The 15,653-nt window shown below is 42.8% G+C and overlaps 1 protein-coding gene across 1 annotated transcript in view; it reads left to right on the top strand.

Annotated features, from left to right (window-relative positions):
- Positions 1-13,482: 13,482 nt before the first annotated feature.
- NAF1 (nuclear assembly factor 1 ribonucleoprotein) overlaps positions 13,483-15,653 on the top strand; it is a 28,716-nt gene continuing 26,545 nt past the window's right edge. The window contains exon 1 of the mRNA XM_074904060.1: positions 13,483-13,759. Within this exon, the coding sequence (XP_074760161.1) occupies positions 13,500-13,759 (260 nt within the window). The 5' untranslated portion in view covers positions 13,483-13,499. The remainder of the gene's footprint in view (positions 13,760-15,653) is intronic.

The following is a 15,653-nucleotide window of genomic DNA, read 5'->3' as shown; positions in this document are numbered from 1 at the left end:
CAGCAAGTCTGAACTCTCCTTGGCACTGGATGGGAGGCAGGATCTACCTGCAGGCATGCACGAAGTTTGTCTTCCATCCTGAGAAGTCCAACTAATATATATTGCAGTGATTTTATTATTAAACACCCCCCCCCCCCCCAAAGCCACACACATACCCACAGACATGCCACAGGCACGGCACACACACAAACAAAAAGAGATCTTCCAGAAGAGGAAGACCAGCCTAGGCAGCCAGTAACATGGGTCCAAGCCTCCCAGACAGGCTGGTGGAGCTCAGAGTTCTCAAGAAGCGAAGGGCTGTCAGTTGTTGCAAGAGACCATTGCTGGGATAGGTCCTGATAACAGGCCTGTCATGTTGGTCATGGGACCAGCTGGCAGAAAGCTGCCAGGGGAAGGGGGCCCTCCCCTGCCTACAGGGTAGGCAAAGGCTTGGGGTGAGCTCAGGTTCTCCCACAGGTGAGGGGAGAGGGACTCTCACCCTCCTTACAGGGTCATCACTCTCCTCACGCAGTCAAAGGAGCAACATGGCAAATGCCCCCAAACCCCAGACCTCAGCCCTGCTTACAGGGAGGTTGTCCAGCCCCAAAGAAGAAAGGCGACCAAGAGAACCCCTCTGTGGGGATGTTCATATGGGACTGGAGCCCTCTGCCCAGGGTGCCTCTCCTCTTCTGCCTTTCTCTGCTCTTCCTTGTCTGGCCTTCTTCCTTGCTTTCTTCTCTCAGCCTTCCCAAGCATCCGTCTTCCTTTCTTCCTCACAGCCTACTTGAAGATACAAGCCATCAGTTCGGGATGGAGAAGCACGGACTTCCAGTGCCCCTTCTTGCCACGCAGACCAAGAGACAGGCTCCTGGAGCAGCACCACAGATGACTCCCAGCATGCAAGAGCTAAGGCAATTTGGGCAAGCCTTGCTCTCCTTCCTGGGCCTTGCTCTGCCCTTCCCTGGCCCAGCTGCCTACTGCTCACACAAGGCAGAGACCTACTCTGCAGTTTCTTGTCCCTTCATGGGTCCCCTTGGGCAGCACACCCAAACCTGTGCCCACCACCCCACCGGGGAGCACCTGTCATCACAGGGCCACCCGTCTGCAAGGTGTCATCAGGCAGAGAATGTGCTCTCCCACCTTTAGCTGCCTACCAGCGCAACAGGGACTTTGCTCCCTGCCCCTCTCAAGCCACCCCTGATGGCCACCCCAACCTCCCTCCCACACTGGGAGACAACAGCCCCTCATCCCTCTGCTTACCAGCAGCTTCTGGGTTGTCCTCCAGCCAGGTGTGAAGGGCTGGGGGCAGGAGTGCTGGCACTCTAGGCACATTTTATGGGGCTGGGAGGTGGCCACACCCCCAGCAGGGAGAGAAAGAAGCAGCTGCTGCCCCATATACAGGGCTGCCTGCCTTTTTCCCATTCCATAAAGCAGCCAAAACCGAGGCGGAAGACACCTCACACTGAGCTACAGGACTGTCCTCATGGCTCTGTCTGGCAAAGGGCTCCCCCAGCCCTCCCCAGAAGGGCTTTGGGTGGCACCACACATCCCCTGTACAGGGCTGCCCAGCTGGCTACACTGCCAGAGAGGCATGAAGCTGCCAAGGCAGACACCAAAAGGCTGGCCACAGGGGCAGTGCAGGGCTCCAGCTAAGCAAAGGCTTACTCTCTCCTGCTGAGGCCAGCCTTCCCACGCAGACCCCAGCTACAGGGCTGACCCACAGGCTGACTTTGGGGCACCACTGGCACACCGACCTGAACCCTCCTTACTGGCAGGTCGAGAGGCTGTTGGTATAAAAGTGCTCCCCCACTCTACCAAAAGCACGAGTCTCCAGAAGTAGATGCCCTCCTTACAGGGCTCTTGCATCCTCTGGCTTAGACTGCCAATGGAGCATGAAGGCACAGACCTAGACTCAGATTCTGGGCAGGGCACAAGGCCTCGAGTCCTCAGCAGAAGACACCCCCAAGTGACACTCGTCCTGGGGACACGGGGGCCAGGGCCATCACTCTCGCTAGCCAGTCTACTACAGAGCACCCTGGCCAGAGGCCAGAAGAGCAGACAGCCCAGCCCAGCCCTGTCTACAGGGAGGGCCCTCCACTCAAAGCAACAAAAAAGGCTCGCCATGCATAACCTGAGTCCTTCTTAGGGGCAGAGTCCCCGTGCCCAGAGTGCCTTTCCTCCCCTGCCTCCTGCACTCCCTTCCTTGGGACTCACTCCTACTGCTGGAAGAAGAGATACAGCACAGGTTTAGGATTTGGATGAGCCAAGCAAAACCTTCTACCCGCTCTCTCAGACAAATTAACCACCCTCCTTTGCTCCGCCAGCATTCTAGCTTGGCTGGGACTCGAGGCGTATTTGCAGGCAGCAGCACTGTGAGCAGTGACAGGAGGAAAAAGCATGTCTGTGTGGATCTTTACTCCTAGGGTGGCTTTCTTTTTCTTCACTATATAACTTTTTTTTCCCTTAAGGTTGGTGTTTTTGTGTTTTGTTTTGGATTTTTTTCTCATGGTTCTATTAAGATAGAGAAAATTTGCATGTCTTATTCCAATAACTTTTCCTGTTTAAGGAATCATTTAAAATTTTAAAATGGATGTCCCAAAGGCTTTTATGTGAGTTATTGTGTCAGACATTCTGCATGTGCCTGTTATTGCATTTTCTTTTTATAAGCTGTTCCAAACCTGCGTTCATGACACTCCATTATCTTCTATGGGAGCTTTTCATGTAGAGGCAAAGCAATTCCTAAAACAAAAATGTTTTTTGGTATTTCCCATTAAAATAGTTATTTTTGCTTATATGGCACGTTGTTGCACAAGATTGTTTGCTCACTTACTGTGATGTGGACTCTTTCCACTTTCTAGCTCTTCCCCTTTCTTAGTTTTTCCTACCTAATCTCTAACTCATTCTCAGTTGTGCCTTTCCACAGTCCACTTGTAGTGAGTCAGTTTGCCTTCTCTGTGGACAACCTGGGGATTAAATGAGCTTTTGTAAAGGCCCTTTCAGGCTTTGTTAAGACCATTTCAGGGTTTCCCACTAAATTCTCACTCTCCTTGCCACAGCAGCCACTTGGATACCTCAGCTGCATCTTGTTGCTGCGTGTTAGCTTTTTCTTTTCTCTCCTTTTCAAGATCTAATTTACTGCTTCCCAAATCAAACTTCTTTCCTGCTTGCTGTTATCATATATATAGTCTCAGGTAGCTCAACATTTTTCCACAAAGCCCTGAGCTGGTTTACCTCAGCATTTTCCTCCTAAAATCCTCTGCTGTCCAGTTCAGGAACCCTGTCCTTTTCCACCTAAACTCCACTGTTACCACTTCTAAAGTACTTCTATCCACCTAACCAAAACCCTTCACTGTCCATATGAGGGTATACCTCTTTTTTCTTCTGAAATCCTTGAATTATGACATCTGGGTTACCTCAGCATTTCCCATCAAAACTTTCTGCTGTCCCCTCAGACAAATCTTCGCACTTTCCATCTGAGACGACCACCTCCCCCCTGAATTAACTCAAGTTTTACTACCCTAAACTGTTCATTCTACTTTCTGAGACATTAGCACTTCTAACAAAATCCTACACTGTTCCCTCTGAAGTACCTCAGTATTTCCCACTCACACATGTACACTGCTGTCTTCAGACATTTAGGACTGGCTCCCCTACTCCCAAATATCACTATCATCTTGTGGCACCTCAGCACTTCCTACCCATGGCCCCTCAAAATAACTGAGCACCCTCCACCCCCAAGAACCTCCAGTGTTCTCTCTGAGATTCCTCTGCATTTCTACTCCCAAATGGTCTGTCACTCTGGTGTATCTCAGCATTTCCTGCCAAAAATCTCTACTGCCCAGATCAGACGTCCTGGATTGAGTTGTGTCCCATCGCTGTCCCTTCTGAGGAAAATCTGTGACAAACCTCGCCTGAGACCTCCACTGTCACTGCTTGCGTTTCCCACCCAGATTCTCCACCGCATCTACTGAGGTGTCTCAGAATTTCTCGCCCAAGCCCTCTGAAGTACCTCAGCGTTTCCCACAAAATAACTCCTGCTCTGCCCAGAAAGGCGCGTCAGCGCTTCTGGCACCGCTCAGGCCCCTCAGCCGTTCCCGCCCGAAGAGCGCCCCCTGCTGTTCGCTCGCAGGTACATCGCGACTTCCCGCCAAGCCCCCGGCCCCGCCCCCCCGCCAGGGACCTCTCCCCTCAGGTAACTCGGTGCTTCTGTCTGACACTCAGCACCTTCTGCCCAAATACCTCCTCCATCCCCCCGAGAAACGTCAGATAAACAGTATATTGCGGACTTACTGAATTTTGATTACTAGAATATTGATTAAATTCTGTCTGTGGCACTGCAAAATGAACACTCAGCATGTCCTGCCCTGTTGTACCTCAGAGGCCTGTTAGAACACTGTCTATATAAAATAAAGACGTCTATAACTCAGTAAAATAGAGACATCTATAACTGCCAATAAGATTAATGCTAAAACTTGTCTGGATCCCTTGTAAAAGCAGTCTTCTCAGGACTGTTGTTCCAAACTGCCAGATCACTTACTGAGTAGTCATGGCAGATATAAAGTAGATCATACCCAGAGAATCATCAAAAATTCTGAGAAGCACTGGAATAAAATGTTCCATCAGGGAAACTTTATCCATAAATTACACTGCAAGAAAATAAGCTTGTAGATGTAAAACTCCCTTCTATTATGAAACAGTAAATCTCCTGAAATATTAAAAAAACCAGTATGGGGTTGAGTAGGTGCCTTTGATGCACAATATCAACACTTCTGATGGCAAAGCATGTTTACAGAGATCAAGATGACAATTACATTCTTTGAGGGTTCAGGATGTAAAATACTAGAAGTAGATATGACTATTCTCGGTCTAACCCATTTTCTGTGACATAGTGACAAGAAGAATATTGAATTCAGAAATAAAATAGGTGACTTTGCTCACTGTAACACATAAAAGAACTCTACAGGTATCAGTGAGGCTAACATTTTACTCACCCGTTTGTGTGGAAATTCCTAGTATTGCTGCTTAGTCTAAGTATGAGCTTTCTGTTGAAAAAACAAATCAACCATTAGGACCACTGAATTGCATATTAGGACCACTGTCTATTGCATATCTCCAAAATTCAGAAAGCAAATCTCATACTGACAAATGGAATTTTGAGATATTTTAATTATTCTAAGCAATAAAAAAAATAAGGTTATTAAGGGATATACATTTCCTCAAATAAACTGACAAATCTATTCTGAATATATTGGATGGCATGTTCTATAGCACACTTATTTTGTTTTGTGAGAGGCATCCACTGAATTATTATAATTACTAAAATAACATGGAATGCAGATACAACTTTCCTTTTTTTTCAATAAAAATGCTCTGTGCTTTAGAGATTCTTACCAAGTGCTATGTTTTTATAGACCTATTTGTTATAATCCTAAGGTATCTTTCAAGATATGTAGTAAACAGGCCAGAATCTGTTGTGATATCCGTAAATTTAGGGTTGGTTAGGTTCATGTGTGATTTTACAAATTCTGATTCTGAAATCTTCCTTCCCTTAGTCTCTCAATATTCTTTTGCAATTCTTCACAGTCACCTGTATCTTTACTACCCTCATTAGTGTAATAGCTAGCAAATTTTGCCACCTCATTTTCTGGATCACTTGTGACAATGATTAAGCCAAAGTTTTCATATGTTTTCCATCTAATACTTCAGGCTGAGAAATGTCACTGGCAGGTTAAGCAGTTCAATCCTTCTACATACTCAAAATTCACTTTTAAAAATGAATCAGCAAACAGACCAGAGATCAGAATTCAGAAGCTCTCAGAGTTCCAGGACACATGGTACAGGACTAAAATAGTAATTCTATGGATTACTTTTTACTTTTTACTGGATTAAGTAAGGGAAGACTGGACAACGGCAGTGGGGATCCCATTTGCACTGTATCTCTCCCTTTGCCTGGTCAAAACTGAGGTAATTTATGTAACAAATGGCCACTTAGTGCTATAGGGAGAAGGTTTTGATCATTTCACAAGGTCCGTTTTATTTTCTTTCTGATGCACTGTAGTAGTATTGCTTTTCATCTTATTGTACATTTCATGAAACAGGAAGAAGTATTTTCCATTTTGTGATGCAGAGAGTGGATGTTTTCCTAGTCCTTCTGGACCAAACATAAATCACATGATGGTTTGAGATTTCAGGAGACTGGATTTGATGAGCCACATCTCTTCCACATCTCTCTTCCTTGGTTCTCAAAGAGCCTTGTATCTACAACAACAAAGTACTAAAAAAAAAAAAAAAAAAAAGTGGGACAGAATTAAATAAAATAAAGAAAAGGAATGTGGCATGGTAAGAGAACAGTTGGCATATAAAATTACTGGGACAGATGAAGGGGCAGTGTGAAACACATATTCCCTGGATGGGAAAAGGGAGTTTGCAATTCACTTGTATGTAGCTCTCATGAGGGACATGTGGTGCAAATCTTACCTGTCAGTGAGGAATCAGTAACAAGATTTGAGCACTAGGGCAATGTGATTTCGGTAGCCGTTTCTGCTAGGCAGAACTTTTGCTGTTTTCTGAGATATTTTCATTTTTTGTAAGGTTTTGATGTTGTGTTGTTTTTATTTTTTTTGGTACAGAGAATAATAATGGAGCCTAAGGTCAAATGTACATTGGTTCCCTGTGGTTAAGTCTGAGTGCAATAGAAAGATCATCATGTTCCAGCTAAACATGAAAAAACCCAGTGCATTTTGTGGAAGGAACTCCCTGAGTATCCAAAGAAATGTGAAGGGCAAATAAGTATGCATAAAATTCTTCAGAACATAATGATTTCCCAAAAGCTAGTCAACAATGAGTCTAAATATGCAACTTTCTCAACTGCTGGTCTCCTGAACCTTCTTGTTATCTTAGCTTAGACTGCTTTCTTTGGATACTTCAAAGAAGTGCCTTTTTATGGTTTTCCATACGAACCAGTTTTTGTTTCAAAGGGACTTCTCAGAAATTTGTATAGTCCTTTTGTTATTCTGTTTCTTAACATTGGTCTGTTGGAAAAAAATAAAAAGCAAACCAGTTCTTCCTCGTGATTAGGAGGAGGTAAAACTTTCAGTGCTAGGAGCTTGTATATTGTCCCTTAACTCTGAAATGCCCTAGCTCTTGAGTGTTGACATTTCACATCCTACAGCCCATTTATGCTGATGCTAGCATTTGTAGACAGGGTGGTGGTGGTTTAATTTTCACTGGATTTCTCTACCCTGACTCACTCTTGTCTGCATGAACACTAGTGCTGACACAAGGAATGGGACAGAAAATGAGAACTGGGGGAAGGGCAAAACCATCTATTTTGCTGGCAATGCCAGTTTATGCTGCACTGAAGTTAAGAACCACGATATAAGAAATACAATCTGAGATGTCAAGTCTGCAGAAGTCTACAGCAAAACATTGAATACAGGGAGAAAGATGTTTTAGATTCAATTATTACATAAGTGGATTAAAAATTACATTCTTTAATTTCTTCATGGATTTCATGCCAAACGCCTGTCGTATATTGACACTTTAATGAGTGCCTGTCTACCCAAAACATTATTGCAAGCACAGAAAGAACAGTAGGCTGTGGAGCCAAAATGAGGTGGATTGGTTGAGAGCACGTGTCAAGACGGAAAGAAAGGTCTTCCAGGCTCCGAAGACAGTCGGCAAAGCACTCAGCCACAAAAGCTTCATACAAAGTTGTGAGAGACATGCCTGAACCACAAGAATTTATGATAATCAGATAAACAACCACTTTACTAAAACTTGTTCTTTTTCTTATATTGAGGTCATTATAGGGAAGCCACACTCAATTTTACAGAGCCTATTACTCTCTCCAAATGTGACTCCCTACAGACTCCAATACAATGATTTCAGCTATGCAGACATTTGAAATTTCTGAGCTATTTATACATACCAGAATAAATCACATTTATAGATGCAGCTTGGATGCAGTTGGTTTGGCAGCTAACCAAATTATTCTTATATTGGTATAATTTAAAATATTGGACTGAAATCATAGCTAGAAAGGGAATGTAATAGACCCTAATAAAAGACTTGATAAATTAATTGTACAAACTTAGAATATCTGGAGGTGAACCAGTCTGTCCAGCAGTGAAAGGATTTGGATTGCTATTGATGAAATTGGCTGTGGGCAGCTCAATCATGAGAAAATTATATTGGCTATATTTGGAAGAATAAAGTAAAAGAAGAAAATGGGACCATAAGACAAAGTTGTGTATTTTTTCATATTTAAAAATTTATTTTGGGGAAAAGTCTTTTATCCTTAGAAGTCATATTGTTTCTTTTCATCTAGTTATAAACTGCCCAACCCTTTATACAAAGAAAGAACTAAGGAATTTGTGTAATTTAACTCTGTACAATAATTTGAAGCGAGTAAAACATTCTGTACTGTAGCTATTTTAATCTTGTTTCAGAACAAGATCTCTCAGCTGTGTAAGCTACAATGTTGATTCATCTGGGTGGAATGGAATATGACTAGCAATAGTGATACAGAAAATTCTGTTGATCTGATTTCCTCTCCCTCCCATTGCTCCTGACCATGAATATCTTAACCTCCAATAGGTCAGCTGATGACTAAAAAAAAATGCTCTGAGGTAGGAGCAGTAGTTTCAGAACAGTTGCAAATTTAAGCCCATAGTTCCCTCTTAGAATCAGATTAAATATAAGGAACAAAATGAATGTATAATGGTATGGGGGAACCACAGTCACCACCACCAGATGAATACCCCACCTACCGTATGAGCACCCAAGCATCCATGGACAAAGTCTTCACTACAAATTGGCATACAGGCTTATTAATATGGATGTGTCATCAAGGATTGTCTAATAAAAGAAAAGTGCTGATAACTGTCATTTTTTCCTGACCTTGTTTATTAAGAGAAGTAGTAAGTCAGTCTCTTTCTGTTCTATGCCTATTCAATGGGTGGTGTTGACATGCAGCTTAAGGCTACTTCCTGCAACAGCAAAAAACTGGTTTTCTGAAGGGATATTTTTGAGTCTGCAAACGGAACCAACCACTCAAAGAAAGTTTTAAAGTGATTGGTTCAATTCCCTGGAGTAATTATTCTCAGATGTTAGAGAGACAATTCAGATACCAGCATTCTAACTTTGCAGGTCATTTTAGAAGACACATTCAGCTCATGTCTTTCTTACCTATTTTTATAGGTCAAAATGAAAGCAATTTTCTTTCCCTCATGAATCTAAAAGTGAATTATTGTGAGGAGTGATGTGAAGTGTCATCCTTTTGCTCCAGGTCACTTGGAGCAAGTCTACACTAGAAACTTGAAGCAGCGTAAAGGCACACAGGGATGTGACTTTTTGATATCACTATGCTGGCAAAAAGCCCTACTGTAATTGCAGTTTTATGTGTTTATAATTCTTTTCCTGGTACCATTATTCCAGTACTCATCAAATCCGTACATTCGCTCCCTTTCTTCTCTGTCTCTACTTACAGGGGAAGGGCTGGTGCAGACCTGAGCTGAAGAGCTGACCAGCTGTATAATGGTACCCACATCATATGAAGGAGTAGTAAAGGCTGTTCTGACCAGGGCTGATGAAAAGGCTAAATCAACACTAATGGAACTCTTGTCACCTCTTGGCCCAAAACAGCGAAGAGAGTCATCAGGAGAAGAAATGATCTTCTGAAGGCTTTTTCTGACCCACTGCAGGATATTAGATAAGAAGAAAAAAAGAATTTTTGTCAATCCATTCAATACTATACCTCTGAATGTGTAAACAGATTTCCCAGAAGTTTTATCACCTGATGGTATCTGGAGACCACATTTAGAGCTGTGAGGAGCAATTTCTTGCTACAAACTGTCTGAAGCTTCAGTTAGTAATGCTACAGCTGGGGGAAAGGTAAATTGCATGGTAATAAGCAAGGGAAGAGGATATGGCAATTGAAACCATCAGGATGCTCAAACAACTCACTTTCAGATTCTATTTTTATACCCCTGAAAAACAGTATTTCCAGGGTGATCTTTTTCTTGCTTATTATTTTATATTAAAAATAATTCTTAACTGACACAAGAATCTCAATGAAGATCTAATTAATGTTTATACCTATGAAAGACTGAAATTGGTTACACACAAAATACTGTCAAACTACCTAAATAAACCAACCTGAAATATAAGACAAAAAAATATTTTCAGAAGTATATTTTTCAAATTTACTGTGTTCCTTCTATTAATTAAATTGCACTGGTTTTATACTACCTATAATCTGATATCACAGTGTATGGTCACTAGAATATGAAAGCATAAAATGTGTAAATGATAAATGTCACAATAGTATTTGTTTTCATGTTTCAAATATATTAGCAAACATGACTTCCTTTCTTATTCATGCCTTTTCCTCTGAAGACACAAAAAGCAGCCTACAGAAATCTCCAAGCGATTTTCCACCTTCAAGTTCAGGAGACATATCAGGATGAAATAGTTTTTTAACAGATTCCTCTACTGTATCCAAAGAAATTCAGTAAAACATTGTAATAATAATTTGAATGGTGTCATTTTAGCTTTAAAAGTATGATGGGAGCAATTACACACACCTGTCTTAGCAGCAGGCATAGAAAAAAGTAATGTAGAAAACAACACCTCTGGAGAGCTTCATCAAAGAAACTGCAGGCAGAAACCTGGCCTACAGTCGCTTTTAGCCCTGACTGGGCAGATGACGTTGGGTCCTAGTCCCAGCAGTGACATTTCTTAACTGCTCAGACCTTGAAAGCAAGTATCAGAACTACTGTGATTCAAGTGTTCGTCTGTGAAATGACTCTTTCCCGAGAACATCCTCGTGCTTGTGCTACTACTTTGCCAATTACTTAAAAATGCCCCTGCTGAATGGATGATGATGTTTACTATGCATCATGACCTTCACTATCCTCATTCTAAGAGAAATGATATAGGTTAAAGGCTAAGCTGCAGTGTTCACATGAAATAAAGTAACTTCTTGTTTGAAAGATGCTGCTAGTTCTGCACAAACACAGAGGAAACTGTCAAAACACAATCTAGGTGCCAGAGTACAGCTACAAAACACTTACCAAAATGCTTTAAAAAGCAGGAAAGTCATGATTCATCAGTCAGTTGAAGAGTTTTACTTACATAAGTGCAAGGCAGAGACCTGAATACGCTTTTACATTTATAAGAGGTTTATATTCAGCAAATAAAATTAATTTTCATTTCCTCATCATTCAACTCATTCAGTCCTACGTTATGACATCAATTATTTTACCTTTTGTTAGGAAAGGATTTTGCCAATATAAGGGTTTTGTCTGCTTTGGGGAAATTATTCCTCCCCCAGTCACACTGATCAACTTTCTCACACAAACTCACAGATCTTGTATTATGGTCCATTTCAGGTACATCCCAAGTCCCAGTTCTGAAAAAGATGCAAAGAAATTAAATAACCTTCAAACTAATAATAAACTTTCTTTGCTTAGTTTTAAAATGAATCTTTGCTTTGCAAAATCTATTTTTGCAGGACAGGGTTTTAGTCGGATTCTGTCTCTACTTACTCTTTAATTGGATATATATCTCATTTCGATCATTTCATTAGGGATGAAAACATATTTGTCAGTGAGATTCAATATAAACCATTTTTATGACTGTTCAATATTTAATCTCTGTGCAATTGACATCTAATTGTTGTTGACATTTAATTGCATCAATTTCTAAAGATCCCTTTTGTAAAAGAGCTTGCAGTACAGGGCACGCAGCCCATGTACCCTCACTTCAGGATCCCAGTGTTGTCATTGAAGAGATGATTCCTAACCCAGGTGTTTGACTGTGTGGAGAGAGCATTTACTTCTGCTGTTTGTACATACAGCCTATATAGGCTCCTCGCTTCAGGCAGTGTAAAAAATACCAAATGCCCATAATGTGACTACTCTGCTTGACCTATAAATAGTTTTAGACAAACATAAATAAAAATATTGATGAATTATGTTATATACATATTTGTATATGTTTAATTTTCCTACTAAATAAATTCTGCTGAGTGCATCTGCTGTGTCATGTTGCAAATGAAGAGCAGAACTACCAGAGAAAGACATCTGCCTGCCAGATGCCCCCTTTAGCTTGTGTGGGGTACTGGTGAAGCACTCGTGTGATGCGTTTTCAACATAGCCCCGACAGTTGGGAGAACAAAACGTTTTGGGTGCCCTTTGAGCTGTAGGCACACACTCCTCTCAGAGCTGGAGGGGAAGTTTATTACATGGAAAACACCATTCTCTGCTCTCATCAGGTGTTCAAGTCCCAGACTTCTTTGGCACTTTCAGCATTATCACACATCACTTTTGATATATTTATGTGGTTCCTCCTCAGACGTATATTGCACTCTGCTCTTCACCCCGTTGCCTGGGAGCGAAGACAGCCTTAGCTCTTGATTTGAAAGCCCGTCCAAAAGACAGTGTCACAGAGCTAAGCTACTGTTTCTGTCAGGAACACATGGTGTTGGCACAGGAGCACTGCTGTCAGGTTGGAGTCCGGGTTATAGGGGCTTGTCTGTAGGCTCACAGTCACAGTGACCTAATGTTGCTTGTCTTTTGCACATCTTTTGGGCTTTCCCACGGATAAATTGTGTTTAAGAGAAGACCTGTCTTTTATCTTAAGTTATTGTTATGGGGAAAAGTTTTAAGTCCCTAAACACAGAGGTTGGGGGAGGGCAGGGGAGTTCCTCTGTACTCTCCTACAGGAGAGGACACTGTATGCCAGGAGAAAAGACTAAGACACCAACATGCTTCCCCCATAGAGTTGTGTGAGCACTGGACTGACACCGGAAGACCCTCAAGCTCTGGAACAGTGGGTATTTATGGTGGAACTAGAATGTAAATGGACATTTATGTTGTGGTGAGTGGTCTGGTGATCTAAAGGATGTGGTTAGGTTTTGCAGAACTAGGTATTATTGTAGGGTTACTACAGTAGCGGTAGGTATTACTGTGGTAATTTGGTATTATACAGCTTAACTGGTTCTTTTTTTTTTTTTTTTTTTGTTTAACTACACAAATCTTCTGTGTGTTGTCAGCATACTTACAAAATACCAAACCCAATCCATCCCAGTCAGCCCCAGCAAGAGTAGCCATGATCTCTAACTTTGTCTTTTAGGCAAGTCTCATAAAAACAAATCTTCGGTGTGCAACTTAAATTAACCACAAAATTTACTTAGCATTAAGACAAACAAGACTTTAAAAATGATGACAAAATTCATCACTGTTACCTTCCATGAGTTTTTACCAACAACGGCTTCTATTAAATAAAAAAGGGCTCAGGCCAATGAAACGTTAAACAGGGACCCACCACCGCACAACACCCCCGCCCGCCCGCGGCCGCCGCACCTCGCGCCGCGTGACGAGAGGCCCCGCCCCGCCGCGGCGCGCTCTGCCCGCCACGCACGCGCCCTGCCCGAGCCCGGGTACGGCCGGCGCTCCGGGCGGCCGGAAGTGGCGTGGCCGGGGGCGGGGCGCGGGGCGCGTGGCGCGGGCGCGGGGATGGACGCGCAGCGGGCGGTGGTGGCGCAGCTGCAGAACCTGGCGTTTGAGCCCGCCGCCGCCGGCCCGCCGCCATCATCGCCGCCGCCGGGCGGGGAGCAGGCGGCCGGCACGGGGGACGCGCCGAGCCCTCCGAGCTCCCGGGAGGGCGCTGAGGAAGAGAAGGCCCCGCCGCTCCCCGCCGAGGGAGCGCGCAGCTCGCCGCCGCCACCGAGTCCCATCCGGCCTCCTGCCGCCGCCCCCCCGTCGGACTCGGACAGGTGGGTTCAGACCGGGGCTGGGCCGCGGGGCGGGAGGGGCGCGTCGCTTTCCGCGGGTCGCTCTTTCCCCTTTGAAGCCTCTTACTCGGCGGCGCGTGTGGCCCCGCGGCTCAGCGCCCTGCGAGAGAGGGGCCCGAGTCCGCCCTCTAATCCCCGCCCTACTGTTTCGGCTTCTGTAACTTTCTCTTCCTCATTAGAGGTGACACTTTAAGTTGTATTTCACTAGGAGTTTTATTGTTGAATTAAGCCTTCGGAACAGGGGCTGTAAGGGTACAGAATTTAGCGAAAACATGAGTTTGATGGTGGTGGCGGTGCTCTGTAGAACGTCGTGATTGGTCCACCATGACCTTTGAATGTCTTGTTTGACGTGGTCGTCACAGGGTGCTCCTACATCACTTGTGACAAGACACCTGCGGTGTCAATGCTGAAATAAGCAGTATGAAGGGTTCAAGGTAAAGAGTCTGCAAATCTTAACTCTGATGTTGTCTCAGTGGAAAAGCTCCTTCTCAACCTGTATGCTTTTGTAAAAGGTTCCATCTTCTACTTCTGTGTGTGCTTTTGTGTTCAGTGTAGTTGGTGAAAGGCAGCTTTGGTTAGATGCGGGCTCTGTTTCAGTCGGAAGCCTGCACACTTTCACATTGAGGTTTGCGTTTTCTTTTTCGGCCGTTGCAGCAAGATGGGTATGTGCTCCTTCTGACTAGTGGAGGGTGGAATGAAGTCTAAGGATCTCTTCTTTAAAAGAAGATAGAGCTTCTTTAGTAGTTAATAGATTAAAGTTTGACTATGGAAATACTCTGTTTGCTCACTTCAAAAGTTTTCCTAGAACATCATGAAGTGATGGATAGTGAAATTCCTGACCTATAGCAGGGGCTTTACCTGTAGTCTTTCTTGCTTCCAAAATCTGTTGCACTGATATTCATATATCAAAGAAGAAATTTTGATAGCTTTAATTTACTTAGCTGCCTCTGTGTATGTCAAACATTTTTTTTTTTAAACTCCTTCCACTGATTGGTCTCTGTTAGTCTGACTGATTTTTATGTTTCTGCTATGTCGATTTTGTTCTAAGAAGTCCGTATTCAAAAGGTTTATTTGGAAAGGTGCTCTTATTTGTCAGAATTTGTTGGAAAAAAAAAAATGCAACAGCAGATAATTAGCCTCTGAAGGAGATAATGTAATACCAAAGAATCTAGAAGAGAGTATTTTTTGTATTTTATTTATCACTTTGTTTCTAAATGCTTCTTTGTTAACAGCCAGATCAGGTAAGAAGGGATAGACAATTTCACAAGAGTTTGCTTGCCTTGGTGTTTTTTTGTGTACAGTTTGTAATGTGTTTTTTCAGTCACCAATATCAGTTACTCCACGTTTGTTTCTTCCACCAACTCTTGCAGAACTTAGACTTTTGTTAAAAGGAACATGTTGGTGTGAAGAAGGACTGGTTTCTTACTGTGCTCTTTACTTGAAATAATAATAAGAGTCTAAGGAAATAAACATCTCTTATGCATGTGCCAGTGAGAAATATTAAATTACTAATCCAAGTGAATACATACTAAGGGAATTCAGACAGGCCATAAATTATGAAACTAATCCCTTTTCTCTGCAAAAATTAGAAATTTTTTTTATCCTCACAGTGCGTGATGCTTTGCTTAGAATAAGTATTTTCTTTACTTTCACGTAGCTTTATGCTAATGTTGGGATTGTACAAGAAGAGTCGCTGTGAGCTGTAGAAGGTAGTTTAATGTATTATCTTTGAATATTTTTTTGTGCTCAGTTACATTAAATGATGTTTGAAACTGGGAATTTAAGTGGTGCATAAAACGGAAATATGTTGATAGTGTATAGACATGGTCTTAATTTGGCTGTGTTTATCTAGGCACTATACTGAAGTGATCTTCCC

The sequence above is a fragment of the Athene noctua genome, chromosome 4, assembly GCF_965140245.1.
Source record: "Athene noctua chromosome 4, bAthNoc1.hap1.1, whole genome shotgun sequence".
Taxonomy (NCBI): Eukaryota; Metazoa; Chordata; class Aves; order Strigiformes; family Strigidae; genus Athene; species Athene noctua.
This window is presented reverse-complemented; position numbering and strand designations above follow the sequence as displayed.